Source organism: Coptis chinensis, chromosome 2 (genome assembly GCF_015680905.1).
Source record: "Coptis chinensis isolate HL-2020 chromosome 2, ASM1568090v1, whole genome shotgun sequence".
NCBI classification, from domain to species: Eukaryota; Viridiplantae; Streptophyta; class Magnoliopsida; order Ranunculales; family Ranunculaceae; genus Coptis; species Coptis chinensis.
The window spans coordinates 83,965,944-83,982,176 of NC_141457.1; the positions used below are offsets into that span (position 1 = coordinate 83,965,944).

At 43.2% G+C, this 16,233-nt stretch overlaps 1 protein-coding gene across 1 annotated transcript; it reads right to left on the reverse strand.

The window, feature by feature from the left end:
- Positions 1 to 14,614: 14,614 nt before the first annotated feature.
- On the reverse strand, positions 14,615 to 15,628 carry LOC147518394 (uncharacterized). Its single transcript, XM_086593907.1, has one exon. It carries the CDS (start codon positions 15,626 to 15,628, stop codon positions 14,615 to 14,617), a length of 1,014 nt encoding a protein of 337 aa, XP_086450033.1.
- Positions 15,629 to 16,233: the final 605 nt, after the last annotated feature.

Below are 16,233 nucleotides of genomic sequence, written 5' to 3' on the forward strand. Positions count from 1 at the left end.
TTATGTGTATGCCACGCTTGTGGGTTGTTCCCCTATTATGGGTGAATCGCTTGCTTGACCATAGTTGTGTGTGAGTATATTGCGTAGACCAAAGCATGGCGGGTACATTGCAGTGACGACTTCCCTGCACATGCTTGGTAAGCTTGCATGAGCGTCTTGTTGTTAAATTGCTTGCAGCTATGAGGTGTTGCTCGTAACGAGGCCACCAGGTCGCTGGATTCTGGTTCGTGAAGGAGGTCGAATCGTGTTGTGTTCAGTGCCGCTAACGGCAGTGTTCCCTCGCGTGCGTGACACGTGGAGGGAAACGAGCGGTTCAAGGAACATAATGATGGCAGGCAGATGGCGTTTGGCGTCTCAAGGTAATTATGAGGCGCTTAGGAAAAGACATTTCCTATTGAATAAAAACTGCTCATCGAATACCAAAACAAGTATTTGCTTGTCTTCTTGCCAAAGCTTAAGTCTGTCTTCTTGCTCTGCTCTTTGGTTGTGCATTTCCTCCGTTGCTGCTCATTCAGGTACGTTCAGTCTCCTCTGTTAGTGTTATTTCGTTGAGAAAAGCTTGGGATAAAATTGTAGCTCATGTGACAGTACGTTTGTTTCCTAGGTTTTATCATGGCAAGATGTCATCCATACGCGAGGGGAGAAGACAGCATGAGGGAAACTTCTCCGCTGATAATGGAAAGGATGGAGTTTGAACCTCACGTGCATGGTGATCGCGGGAAGAGGAAAAGCTTCTTTGTAGAGGCGGGCGGTCATAAACGACCTAGGAGGTTTGGACGCGCTGGCGGCATTGTGTTTAGGTCGCCCGTGGCGGGTAGGCGACCTGGATCGTCACGCCTGCGGAGTGTAGCGACTGAGGCAAAAGGTCGCCCGGTCGGTGAGAGTTAGCCCCCGCTATTGTGGTGATGTGGGGCGAAGTTCTACTATATGGAGAAGACGGGGAAGAAGCGTATGGTGAAACGCTTAGACTGTAGCTTCCACTCGGCGCCCATAGCGACCAGCGTTCTGAAGGGGATCATACTGGATGGTGACAAGGCAGAGGTGAAAGATGAGGACATGGAGACGTTGCTGGGGACGATGGATATGGCCGCTTGTTTGGTAACTTCATGAGACACTAGATGGGTATGTTGGTCTCCAAGGCAATTTGATTCTTTAACTTCCTCCGTGCAGTTTCTTGCAGGATATGATAAGTTGAAGGATGTTGTACAAAACACGGAGACTGATGATAACCCTCACGTCGAGCTAGGGTGTATGCGAGCTGTGTGGGGGGGCGGACAAGAGAAAACTGGAAGTGATGACTACCAAGTACCAGAACGTGACGGCCGAGAATGCGGTGTTAGTGGCTGACGTGACGGAGTTAGAAAGGGAATTAGCTGTGGTGACTGCTTATGCTAAGAAGTGTCAGAAGGTGGCGCGTAAAGCGAAGAAGGCGTATACGAAGCTGTATACGCCTATGCCGCCTCGACGGCGAAGTATGATATGATCGTTAAAGAAAGCGAATCGCGGTGGCGATGAACAAGGGCGAGGAGATCGTGTGATCTTTGAGATCGGCCCGACATATCTGCCGACCGCAAAGACCGTAAGATAAGCATGTCATAAGTGAGATTTGATGATGTGATCTACTTTTGTCTTTATCAGCCCTAAATTGTAAGTGTTGTTTACATTTTCCTCTCTTACATGAGAGTTAACAATAGAGCTGTGTCTTCAGGCTTGCCTGAGCAGTTCGCCTTTTTATTCAGAGAACTGGTTTCCACGAAAGTGGCAGTTCGATACTTTGTTAATGTTGTAATGAACACCGATCTGGATTTTCTGGGTAAGCCCAGCAGATCGGTGGATGTAGTTGTTGTGATGAGTGGTCATATAATGTTATTGGTTATGCTTCACATGCATGTTGCCGTGTACTTGTGTGTAATTAGTGTGCTGCTTATGATTCTAGAAATGTACGTCCTGTGGTTTAGTCGACCCTAGAAATATAGGTCTTCGACGTGACAGGGATAGGAAAGGCTATGTAGCCTGTAAGCTCCAGAGAGCTGTCTGCTCGCGGAGAACGTTCTCGTTTAGTCAATCTTAAAAGTATAGGTCCTCGACGTGACAAGAATTGGAGAGGCTATGTAGCCTGTATGCTCCTGAGAGCTGTCTGCTTGCGGAGAGCGTTCTCGTTTAGTCGATCCTAAAAGTATAGGTCCTCGACGTGACAAGAATTGGAGAGGCTATGTAGCCTGTATGCTCCTGAGAGCTGTCTGCTCGCGGAGAGCGTTCTCGTTTAGTCGATCCTAGAAGTATAGGTCCTCGACAAGACAAGAATTGGAGAGGCTAGGTAGCCTGTAAGCTCCAGAGAGTTGTTTGCTCGCGGAAAGCGTTCTCGTTTAGTCGATCCTAGAAGTATAGGTCCTCGACGTGACAAGAATTGGAGAGCGTATGGCGTGTTAAGCGTGTGAGAGCGGGGAAGCATACTGGTCGTGCATCGGATGCGAACTGTAGGACGTTCTGATGCTAGTAAATGGAATAGCGTATACTAGGGCAACATAAAAAATTTCTATAACAACAAAGGTTTTATTGATAAAATCTTTTCAGCAGATAAGTATTCCATGGGCGAGGTAACAATTTCCCTTCTTGAGTTTTTATCCAGTACGCTCCGTTGCCCATAACACGTTCTACGATGTACGGACCTTCCCAATTAGGAGCTAGCTTGGAGTCGTCTTGCGTCTTTTTTAGCACTAGATCGCCAGGCTGGAAAGGTCGAGGATGCACTCGTTTATTGTAGGAGTTTTCTTTAGGGTTTGTTGATAAGATGCGACTCGGATGGTGGATAAGTCACGCCGTTCTTCGAGCAAATTGACCTCTCGTGCTAGGACAGAATCATTGTGTCCGGTCTCAACAAGCTCGAACCGAGTCGTAGTGACTATCAGCTCGGTGGGAATGACAGCTTCTGTGCCATAACACAAGGAGAATGGAGATTCACCGGTACTGGACCGAACTGTGGTGCGATGAGCCCACAAGATGTTCTCCAACTGGTTCGGCCATTGACACTTGTTCTTTTCAATCTTTTTCTTCAAATTTTCTAAGATGGCCTTATTGTTGGCTTCCACTTGACCATTACTCTGAGCGTACTGTGGAGTAGAAAATGCTTGAACTATCTTCCACTTTGCTAGAAATTCTTTAATGGTTCGGCCTTTGAATTGGGGTCCATTGTCCATTACGAGTGTATATGGCAACCCAAATCTGGTGATGATATGAGTCCAGATGAAATTGCGGACATCGCGATTCCTTGACATGTGCTAAAGGAATGGCCGACCACAATTTAGTGAAATAGTCGATTCTTTGCTAAGATGAACCGAAAACCAGTGCTTTTCGGGGACGAATGGTCCCATAATGTCCATGCCCCACATGTGAAATGGCCATGGGCTTGCTATATTGATCAGCTCGCGTGCGGGCTGAATGATGTTGTGGCCGAATATTTGGCATTTTAAGCACTTGAGAACATACGCTTTGGCATCGGTCTGCATACGAGGCCAAAAGTAGCCTTGGGAAATTGCCTTGTGGGCTAAAGAGCGACCTCCGGCATGGTTTCCACATTCTCCCTCATGAATTTCGGCAAATATCAATTGGCCCTGCTCTGGAGTAATACATCACAAATGCGGTCCACCAGCAGATTTCCTAAATAACTTATCATGTAACACGCAATAACGACGCACTTGATATATTGGATTTATGCGGCTATGGGCGCTCTACGAGGGCGTGCCCTATCGAGGTAGTCCATGATGGGTCGCATCAGTGTCCGGGCGATCCGGTGCGTCGGAAAGAGGGAACAGATCGGCTATAACTAGGGCATGTTCGACTTGGTATGCAGGTCGATCGACGACCTCAATGAGGAGTTGTCGTGGAGCATAACTCGGTGTTTGAGTGGCTAGGTAAGCTAGGCTGTCTGCGTGACAGTTCTCATCTCGCAAAAAATGGTGTATGGTAGCTTTCTTAAAAGAAGGCAACAAATGATGAACGACCTGAAGATACTTCGAAAGGTTACCTTCCTAAGTAGTATACTCCTTAGCAATTTGGCGAACGACCAGTTGCGAGTCACTAAAGACTTGGAGCTCTTGCACACCGAGCTGTAGCGCCATACGAAGGCCCATGATCATCGCTTCGTATTCTGCCTCGTTATTGAAAGATGCGAAGTCGAGTCGAACTGATTTTTCAACCATAACTCCGCCGGGGAGACACTAAAGGCGACCCGATGCCCATCCTCCTCGGGGTTGCTAGAGCATCTACAAAGAGACCAGATTGATTTGACACGCTCTTTGACAAATAGCGAGCTCCATGTCGGCTTCCCGGTGTGGGTCCTTAGCGGGGAAAATCGCGACGACTTGACCTTCGAGATCACAGGTACAAACTCCATGTGGTGTTCACCGAGCTCCCCGGCCCATATCTGACCATCACGAGTAGTTTTGTTTTCTTTGTGGAGGAGTTTCTTCAGTGGAAGGTCGGTCAGTACGTTGATTGGATGGGCTTGAAAGTACGGCCTAAATTTCCTTGCCGAATACACCAAAGCAAGTACGGCTCGTTTAAGGAAAGAATAATTCTTCTCAGCTGGCGTGAGCGTCTTACTTGTGAAGTAGATCGGCTTTTCTGAGTTGTTCTCCTGGTTGAAGAGAACCGAGCTGATTGCAAAATCTGATACTGCCAGGTATAGCCCCAGTGTCTCTCCATCTACTGGTGTGGCTAAGACGGGAGGCGTGGTGAGGTATTCTTTAAGAGTGGTGAATGTGTGATGGCATTGATCGTTCCATGAGAACTGTTCGCCTTTCTTGAGGAGTTGTAGGAACGGACGACACTTGTCGGCATACGGATATGAATCGATTAAGTCGTGACCATGCGACAATACGTATCTGCTTCTTTGTCTATGGATCGGGCATATCTAAGAACGCCTCGATTTGGTCGATTTGCTTCGATCAGCGTTGTGACACTTGATAACCGAGAAACTTACGAGGAAAGACGCTCGAGAGGCATTTTCACGGGTTCAACTTCATTCGAGTGTGGCGTAATCACGGAAGCGCTTTGCTTTCAAGGTGAGTAATATGGTCGATTGCTTTTTGCTCTTGGCGACCATGTCGTCAATGTAAACCTCCATGGTCTCTCCTAACATGTCTGGAACATGTCGATTCACGAAGGCCCGATATGTCGCTCCGGCGTTTTTAAGACCGAACGGGAGGACGTTATAACAATAAATTCCTTGTTCAGTAATGAACGAGGTTTTCTCTTGATCTTCCTCCGCGAGTGGGATTTGATTGTATCCGTTGTACGCATCCATAAAGGAAAGGAGCTCATGTCCGCAAGTCTGGTCGACAAGTCGGTCAATACGTGGTAGGGGAAAGCTATCTTTCGGTCTTTCTTGATTGACATTCGTGAAATCGACGCATAGGCGAACTGTTCCATTCTTTTTGGGGACCGCCACTATGTTAGCGACCCAATCGGGGTAGTCCACCTTTTTGATGAAACCGACTTACTTGAGTTTGTCGACCTCGTCATTAATGGCTTTCTGAAATCGCAGAGATAACCGGCAAGGTCGCTGGCGAACTGGTTTAGCATTAGGATTAACATTTAATCGATGACAGGTTACACTAGGGTCTATACCGGGCACATCGATATACGACCAGGCGAAAATATCTTTATTCATAGCTAGAAAGGTTACAAGTTGTGCCTTGAGTGTAGGGTCAAGGTTAGCCCCTACATATACAAACTTGGGATCATTATCAGTTCCTAAGTTCACCCGCTCTCTGTCGACCTGTTGAGGTGTTGGCGTGGGTGGCGACGCTTCTTCGCGTGGTGGTACTTCAGCGACCTGAGGGAGAGTGCACTTATTCATCCGAATTGGATCGGCATCTGTGTTGACGAGAGCGGGGACTGGAATGGCTTCTGTGGTCGTACCAAGAGGGGCTGGAGTGACTGTCGGCATGGAGACTTGTGGTGGAACACATGTCTGTGAATCCATTGGGATGCTAACTGGTGAGATAACAATAGTAGAGGGGCCCTCTGGGGGCGGGACTACGGTAGGGACAGCAACTGACGCGACTTTGGGAATCCGTTTTGATGGAGCGGCAACGGTTGGATTGACTGCTGGAGTGTAAGTGGACGACTTCCTCTTGTTACTGGAGCCCGCAGCGTGTTGCGTTGATGCGTTGGCTCTGACCTCTGCAACCAGGTCTTTGGCTATGGTATAACTGATGGGTTCGCTACTTGTGTGGAGTGGTGTACTGTCGATATTTCCTGCTGACAAGATTTGGTTACAATGATATGCTTCCAGTTGATTGCTTCGTAGCTCCATCAGTCCGTTGGGGCCCAGGAAATGGAGAACTTGATGCAAAGTCGAAGGGACAGCTTGTATTTGGTGGATCCATCGTCGTCCTAATATGGCATTATAGGACGACTAGATATCTAGGTCGCTGAAGCGCGTATTGCAGCTGACTGTGTCTTCCTTAGATCCCACTGATACTAGAAGGATGATATCACCGACAGGGTCGGCCCTGGAACCATTGAACCCATAAAGGGGGGCAATCGGATCTATCAGAACTGATTTGGGTAAATTCATTTCTTGGAGAGTGTGGTAGAATAAAATGTCACAGGAACTCCCCGGGTCGATCAAGACGCGCTTTACTGTCCAGTCGCTGATCTTGACGTGGACGACTAGTGCATCATTGTGAGGAAGGCAGACCTTGTTGAGGTCGGCCTCTGTGAAAATGATATCTCCGAATGGCGACTGGCGGCCGCGGAGCATGTCTTTGCTTGGGAAGTAAAGTGATACACTTCTTGAAGAGCGCCAACACAACGCGTCTTTTTCTACGGATGAAGGCGAATAATCGGGGAAAGTAATCATGTGAATTGTTCGAGCATTGTCACGATCTGAGGAGTGCTGTCTTCGCTCGTGACGAGAACGATCTTGGGAACATCCTCTATTGTGGGGGCAAACTGGAAAGTCTTGATGATGATGGCGGCGAGGTGGAGATCGACTACGCACTCGACGAGGTGGAGATCGGCTGCGCACTCGGCGAGCCATGAGTTTATGACGCAAGTCACCGTCAGGAATGTTAGTGTACTGTTTAATGTGACCCGCTTCGACAAGGTCTTGAAGATAATGCTTAAGCCCCCAGCACGCATTGGTGTCGTGACATTTGGCTTTGTGGAATGCGCAATATGGCTTGTCAGGTCGATCTACGGGCTGCTTCACCTCTGGGCGGAAGTACGAGGCTCACCGGATCTTGTCTAGGATGTAACTAGGAGAGCGTGTTAGGGCCGAATTCTCTGTTGTTATCTGTCGGGTTCGACCTTAGGTGCCGGTGACACGGATCTGTTTATGCACGCGGGGTATGATCGAGATCATTTGCTACCTCTCGGTTTCGGCTAAACCACTAGACTTCAAACTTTCTTGCAACTTGATATACTTGTCAACTTTCGAAGCGCACAATTCGGATAAGCGTTTCGTTCCTTCATGAGCGATCCGGAGAGGTCGGTATTACGACTCGACAAAGCGTTAGAAAATGCCGATTGTGGCAAAAGACTTTTCGATCCGCTTTCCATACACAACAATTCAGCCTTGAACCGCCCTAAGAATTGGCGAATGGTTTCATCTTCGGAATGATAAGCTGGAACAATGAATCAAGATCGCCTTCTTACGTCACGGTTATGAGCGTATTGGCTAGCAAACAGTCGAAGAAGTCGCTCAAAAGTTTTAATAGAATCGGGGTTCGAGAGAGAAGAACCAATCAAGTGTGCCATCCTTGAGACTGGCCGGAAATAATCGACAGTGAAGATAATCATATTCAGAAGAACTGTAGAGGGCCAAACTCTGAATGTATCGAGCCACATGTTGATTGGGACAGGTGCTGCCATCATACATGGGGAAACGTGGCTGGATAAAATTTTGAGGAGAGGATTTACTGAGAACGTCAACAGTGAACGGGGACGCGCGGTATGTCTTGAGCATCTTTTGAACAATTTGGGTTACGTCTTTTCTGACTGCACTTTGGCCTATCCTATGTGACAATTCGTTAATCTGCTGATTAACTTCGTTGATGCCATTTTCAGCAACATTACCGACTGGTTGCTGTTGATAAGCGTCGACTTGGGCTCGTAAAGTAGCATTTTCTTGCCTGAGCAAGAAAATGCTTTCATTTGTTACACCCAGTTGTTCTGCAAGGTGTTGAACCTGAGCTTCGAGGCTGACCATGCTTCGTGGGCTTGAGAATTGGAGAGTTTTTAGTTAGGGTAACGTGATTTCTCAAGTAATCGAAACCACAGACGACGCCAATGTAAAGGTGGCCTTGGTGTTCGCTAAGGGAGAGGGAAGAGGTTTGAGATTTTCTGAAGGGACCGAGTTCACTTATGAGCGAACTGCCTACGTATCCTCTTGTTAGTCTCTCTTTTTCCTGCGGAGAGAGGAATCAGGTCCGACGTAGTTCAAATAGGTGGTATTTATAGGCTTGAGGAAATATCTATCCAGGAGACACGTGTGTCTCTTGCACACGTGTAAGGTGGAGATCGTGAGTGAGTGTTGGGCTGGTTATATTAGAAGTCGTGTGCTGATTGGGCGTTGGCGCGGTCACCCCTATTTCCCGGTGGTGGGAAGTACAAGCAAGATTTTGGTAATGATTACCCCTGGTGGTGACCTTATTCGAGGCGTTCTGTCTTTGGCCATGTGTTCGTACCGAGACATCTTTGTTCGTATCACCTACTTGAAAGGAGCTACTCACAGATCGGTCTTGGAGGTCGATGTCCTGAGTTCGCTTATGCTGCGTACATGCGTGTTCTCGAGAGAGCTGCTCACAGGTTGGTCTTGGAGGTTGATGTCCTGAGTTCACTTATGCTGCACACATGCATGATAGAATATCGCTCCCCTACAAGATATAAGTATATATAAGTATATAACACCATATATTGAAGAGTATCCAAAAATAAAATTTAAAAATAAATAAATGAGAGAGAGAGGAAAAGCATTTTGCACTGGAGGGCTGTAAGAATAAAAGTTCAAGCAACCATACCACGATAGTATGATACCAACTTTAGATATCAACATCAAAGGTCCCCAAAATTACTTTCTTCATTTCCCAAAAGCGACAGGTCAAATTTATCAAAGTATACTTTTGCACCCCTTTAATCAGTCTATAGTCAGCTTTCACGTTTAAAGAGCAACAAAGTTCGAAGAGTATTTTGGTCGTCAAAAAGATTGTTAATTTTGTTTTCTAGCTGGGCTTATGGACCCACTATGTACACATGTACTTAAAAGTCTATGGGCCCAATTTAAGGGCCTGGCCCAAGTGTGGTCATGCAATCCAAAAAACTGGAATATTGAGTTGTTGATGCAGTCCCTGCAATGAAGCCTTATTCTGAATCCCTACGTTGACTTGTTAATTCTGATTTCTGAATTGTTAGAAGAAATCTCAATCTTCGTGAGTGCCTGGGCTAAAGGTTAATGATTTTCAAATACAAGCATCTACTTAGTTGGATCATGGCATTACAAAGTTACAAGTCCCTCAACAACATCCCAAAGAAAGATTACGTACCACTTTTAATTAGGACTAGCTAATTAGCCCGGCCATTGCCGGGCATGCTACATTAATAGTTGATGACAAATGTTTTAAAAGAAAAATATTGGTTTAAGTGTATTATCAAGTGTATTAGGCTTTAGAATTAGTTTGTTGCCTGCTTGCAGAAAGAATAGTATGTCTAAATTCACAGTTATTTTTGTCAAACATACTGTTAATTGTGTTGAATGTGTTGTTGCACTTGCTGTTTTAGGTAGGATTACTTTCAAAACCTTTTTATAGCATAAGAGTCTAGTTCATTGACAAATGCTGATGGAAGGCTGCATATAAGAATTTTCAATGTCAAAGTGTTTTGCAACCAAAATGTCATGGCACAGAAATTGTGGCAAACCTAATTCAAAGGCTACAGTTAGAACCGTTAGAGGTCATTAATTAGGGCTGGGAATGGTACAGGTTCAACCCATATCCGAATTCATTTTATCCAGTGTTCTAAAAAACGCTAGGCGGTAGTCAGGCGGTGGGAGAGTGCCTAGCGCCTAGGTCTTCTAAGCAGTGCCTAGACGGGCTAGGCGCTAGGCAGTTTTTTTTTTCAAATATATCTTATGATATATATAGTAATACACACCTATATTACAAGAAATTAAGAAAATCATTTACCATAACTCAAAAAATAAACACAAACAAAGATACTTTCTTATAGTTATACTACCACCTAGAGATGCTCTTATTACAAAAATGCATAATAGTTTAAGAAAATCGACTTCATATAAAAACATATTCTTTCTTATAATGACATATAATTTATATTGAACTTTAGTCTTTTAAACTCATTCAAATCTCTAAAGCTTACATGGGTCTTTAATTTTCAACATTTAGTCAATTAAAAAAAAAAAAAATTGACTGGACCGTTTAGAGGCTGCCTAGACCGCCTAATCGGTCTGCCTAGACCCGCCTAATATTAATCAGTCTATCGATTTTTTAAATGACTTCGGCCTAGGTGAGTCGGTTGGGCACCGCCTAGCGCCTAGAGACCGCCTAGACCGATTTTTAGAACAGTGATTTTATCCAAATTGACCATATCCAAATCCAATTTATCCGACCAGAATATCCGAAAACCCAAACCATTTTAACAAAATTCATATTTTGAAGCCTAAAAATTAATTTATATCTTACATTTATATATGAAAATCATTAAAATAATATATTTTTTTGGTGTTTTCTAATGGATATGATATCCGAATCTGGATATGGTAAAGAGTTTTGAGTGAGAATCCGACCCAAACCCACTCCATTTCCAGCCCTTGTGGTCATTGGAGATAATCAAAGTCTAATGGATCGGAAGCTCAAGCTCTTGTTGGAAGATCAGATAGCTTGGGCTGGCAACTGGAGAATCACTTAAAGGAAATTGTTAGTCATTTTCAAAGTTGTAAACAGAGCTTCGGTGTAAAAAATTTCTGGATTAAAAGTAGGTCCAACAAGCCAGGAGGCTCACGACCTGGCTAAGTGGGCTAATAGGTATGCTGGAATCAGGCAATCAACACCTCTTGTGAAATGTTCCAAAGCCTATTTAGTTGCATATCCCAGAGACCCAGACTATTAATACACATTTATGCAAATAACACTATAATATTTTTAAAATAATCACAAAATATTATTACAAATATAATTTATATAGTAGCATGCTAAGAAATCTGACATATTATGAGTAGTACCTAATTTATTAGGTTTTCCATGCACACCATACCATCTACTGAACAAAACTTAAATGGCTTTATTAGCATATTCTCAGTGGGATTCAAATAACACACACTTTCTTTAGAAACGAAAAAAACATGTAGTAAATATGTAGGCCTCTTTTAAGTAACACAAGGTTTTAGAATATACGCCCCTCGCGTTCTTAACCGTTTTTTTTTTTTGTTAAGATTTAATCTTTTATTAGACCAAACGTACTTTACATAATCTTAAGACATCATAAAGAACTTGCATATTTACAACCATTGGCGGCTGATGCCACCACACAGACGAGAAAGGCGGAAGGAAAGACAGGTCTCGAGCAGGTCCAGGTGAAAGGTGTACAGTTGATTGCCGTGACAAACGAAAGTTCTTTACTTGATCCGCTGCATGCGATGCCAGTGCGTCTGCAGCACCATTTGCTTCCCGATAAACCCAACTGAAGTGCACTTCTTGGAAGTTACTCAGCACTATCTTAATCTGAGAAATAATTCGAGCTAGTAACCAATGACAGTTCAAGTTCTCATCCTTTAAAGCCTTATATAGCAATTGAGAATCTGTTTCTACCTCCACCTTCATATATCCCGCTTCTACCACAATTTGAAGTCCATATAATAGAGCTACAAATTCCGCCTCATTGCTGGTTGCGAAGAAAATTGGTATCGAAGCTCCCATTATAAAACGGCCCGCAGAATCCCTGAGAATACATCCTCCCCCTGCATGTCCTGGATTCCCAATCGAAGCCCCATCTGTATTCAGTTTAACCATGCCTTCATTTGGTGGAAACCATTTAATATAAACAAGCATTTTTTCCTTATGCTTCTGACGGAACATGACTTCCATAACCAGCTGTATGTGTTTCAAGGCTCTGCTGATGTATCGAGATGGATGCAGACGCTTACCTTGAAACCTTGTATCATTTCTCGCGATCCAAATAATCCACAAAACCCCAACAAAATAGCAGCACTGCACTTCCCCGTTTTGCATTGTCCTGATGTATTTTAATAAACTCAGTAACTGGTCCTTAAAACCGCCAACATTCATATTCCTCTGATCAACGAGTCCACTAAAATTTGTTCCACACCAAATAGCTCTAGAAAAGGAACACTCAAAGAAAACATGAGTTTGAGTTTCGGAAATTTATCACACATGGTGCATTCTGGATAAACTTGAAAATGATGAGATGCCAAAATATCCATTTGTTGGGGCGACACCTTGCAAGCATTGCCATAAGAAAAATCTTTGTTTGAATGTGACTTTCATCTTCCAAACCTGTTTATAAAATTGTTATCGATCCAAAATATCATTCTTTCGTAATCAACTGAATGCAACCATCATATGCAGACTTCACTGAATATTCGCCATTATCCTCCCATTTCCAGATCAAAGTATCCTTCTCATTTGGTGTTAAAGGTATGGAAACAATTCTCTCCACATATTCTACAGGCCAAAATTCATTTAACCTCTCCCAATCCCATGTATTAGTATCCATGTCAATGAAGTCAGAAACAAAGTGAAAAGGACAGTCAAGTGGTTTCTGAGTAATTTCAGGCAATTCCTCAGAATGTGGAATCCATTTTTCCTCCCATGCCTTAATAGAAGTACCATTCCCGACTTCGCATTTAACCAAGATTGATAATTTTTCGTGGTGTCACGGATCCTCTTCCACATAAGCGATGAAGTAGATTTGACTTCCGCCTTCAAGAACCGGAGTTGGGAAAACCTACCTGTTTCATTTGATGAGCCCATAATGATGTTGGATTCAAGATCCCATCCTTTCTTTGCTAATAAAACATAATTTTGTAGCTGCAGCGGTTCCTTGATTCCCACCCTCCATTATTCTTTGACATACATGCTAACTTCCACGGAAATAATGTAGTTTCCTTGTCTCGGTGTATGGCCCCATAAAAAGATCTTCGATAATCTCCATTCGATCCGATATAAATGCAAGGGTAAAATTGTACAGGACATCATATGAGTAGGCAGTGAAAATAAAACAGAATTTACCAGAGTGAGTCGGCCTGCCTTAGATAAACAATTAGCTTTCCATCCGGCCAGTTTCCTTTGAAATCTTTCCAGAAGAGGACTAAACCTGTGAACTCTACCCTTCCCTATTAAATTTGGTACTCCCAAGTACATTGGCAGGACAGAAGTAGACGGCATCATGAAACTTTTTCTCAAAAAGTAAACAACCTTCTATGCAATTTGGGGTGATGAATTATTTGCGACTTGATTCTATTGATAGTCTGACCTGAAACTTTACAATACTCCGTTAGCAGATTGTTCAAATGATGCTGCTCCTCAAATCCACACTTACCCGGGACTAAAAGATCATCAAGATACATTAAGAGACACCGGTGAGAAAATCTCCCCAATTTGCAACCATGTATAAGCCGCTTCTCTATTCATTTTCAAGAAATTCAAAGACAGAAGCTCTGAACATAAAATAAAAAGGTAGGGTGAAAGGGGATCACCCTGTCTTAGTCCTCTAGAAGGCTTAAAAAAACCATGTGCAGCACCATTTAGTAACACGAGTAAGAAACATTCGAACACAAAACATTATCTTGTTAATCCAAATTCCAATCGGAAACTCAAACTTGGTTAGCATCACCCTCGAAAACTCCATTCAATTTTATCATAGCTTTTCTGCATATCAATCTTGAGCAAAATATTTAGCTTTTCTATTCCCATGCCCTCTTATCTTATGATAAAATTCATTTGCAAAGCAAAACATTGTCATGAATACTTTGGCTTGGGTAAGAAGGCAGTCTGAAAAGGACCAATAATTCTTTGCAGGATAGGTCTCAATCGATTGGCAATAATCTTAGAAATGATTTTGTAAACCACATTTGTCAAACTGATTGGCCGAAAATGTTCCGGGAGTGAAGGATTCATGATTTTTGGAATTAAAGCAATGAAGGAATGATTTAGCTGCAGGGAGAAAGAGCCCGAAAGGAAAAAAGACTTTATTGTCGCACTTACTTGATCCCCCACCAAATTCGAAATCTTTGGAAAAAATGCCCGATATCCATCCGGTCCGGAGATTTAAAAGGCTTCATATTAGAAAGAGCGATTGACTATTTCAGCAATAGTCACTCCTTTTAACAAGTTGGATTTTTCATCTTCCTCAAGAGATGGGGCATGAACATTGAAAATCTGTGACATAAGATCAGGATCCGAAGTAGTCATTGTGTCTTCAAAAAATTCACTGAGCCTCTCACCTATCTGTCTCCTTTCAGTTAAGATGCCACCATTTCTATCTCTGATTGAGTGTATATAATTCCTTTGCCATCGACAGTTTACCATATTATGGTAGAACCTTGTATTCTGTTCTCCGAATTGGAACCAATCTAGACAAGCTTTACGCCCCAATGATTTGCTTTCTGTACCAGTATATCATTATGTTCCAATATCAATTCATTCTCCACCCTGAATAAATCTTCTGTGTCATTGTCATTCTCTATCAAACTTTGAATCTCACTCAGCCGCTGTAAAACACACTCCAACTTATGTTCCACCTCACCAAATACATGCTTATTCCACCATTTTAATTTTTCTTGACAGTTTTGCAGCTTCTTACATAAGACAAAAGAAGGAGAACCTCGCACTTCATTGTGAAAAGCATCTCTTATCTGCTCCTGACAGCCATCATGTTGCACCCACATTATTTCAAACCTGAACGGTCGTCTAACCGTTACCCTGTCTTGTAGCAACTTTAGAATCAGAAACTTATGATCAGAACTGGTGGCCAACACATGATGAACTCTACAGCCAGAGAATCTTGAACGCCAACCTTCATTTGCCATCATTCGATCAATTCGTTCCCATATTCTATGCCTCCCATTCTGTCTATTTGTCCATGTGTAAATACTACCCACAAAACCCAAATCAAACAGCTCACAATTATCCATCATATCCAAGAAATTCCTCACTTTGGGATAATTAAAAGGTTTTCCCCCACATTTTTCTTCTGGACAAGTTATTTCATTAAAATCACCCATGAGCAACCATGATTCATTATTTGTGGGTTTAAACATAGTAAGAACAGGCCACTGTAATCTCCTAATACAAGATTTAGAGTTACCATAGACACATGACAAAAAGAAACCTTCATGTACTCCATTCACTATCTTGATATTTTCTGATTGAATGAACCAAGAGTCGGACATCAAAACTTCAACAACCACAGATTTATCCCAAAAGATCCACAAACCACCAGATAACCCTTGGCTTGGAACTACAAAAGACTCAAAATTCCCTAATCTTTTAATTAAACTGACTCCTTTATTTACAGAACACTTAGTTTCCATAACAAAACTAAAGATAGGCCTGACATCCTTGATTTGTTTTTTCAGCTCCTCCATCATCGAAGGTCGGCCACTCCCTCGACTGTTCCAAGCTAGAAGACTCATGGAATCTTTGGGGATTACGCTTCACGGCCGAACCCTTAACCGGTGAAGCTTTTTGCCTTTCCCCACTGAATTCTTCTTCTGAAGTATGTTAGGGCGCTCAACCTCCACCTCACATACATGAATAGGAGTTTTCCTTCTTGATTCTCGATCCTCCTTAAGGAAACTTTCAACCAGTTCATTGACATTCTCCCCGTCTTGTTTCATCTTATCCTTAGCTGCCACCCCTTGCGATATCTCTTGTCTTTTATAAGAGTAATCCTCTTGATGAACAGGCTGATTATGTAGTTGAGCCAAATCGATGAAATGAAGCTTATGAGGATCAGTTGATATCTGAGCAAATCCAGGCGGACATTCCAGTTCATGCAAAGGATGAAAATTATTGAAATCCATTTGAGTTGAAAAACCCAGCTATCCAGGGTTATGTGCTTCCACTGCAAGAGGTAAGTGATCATGTGGAATTTGCCATCCAGTTTCATTGCTAGGGCCATCATGCATGCAGTTGAGGTGACGATATGTCAATGATCATGGGAGCTTTTAAATGTTGGCCGGTTGTCTGA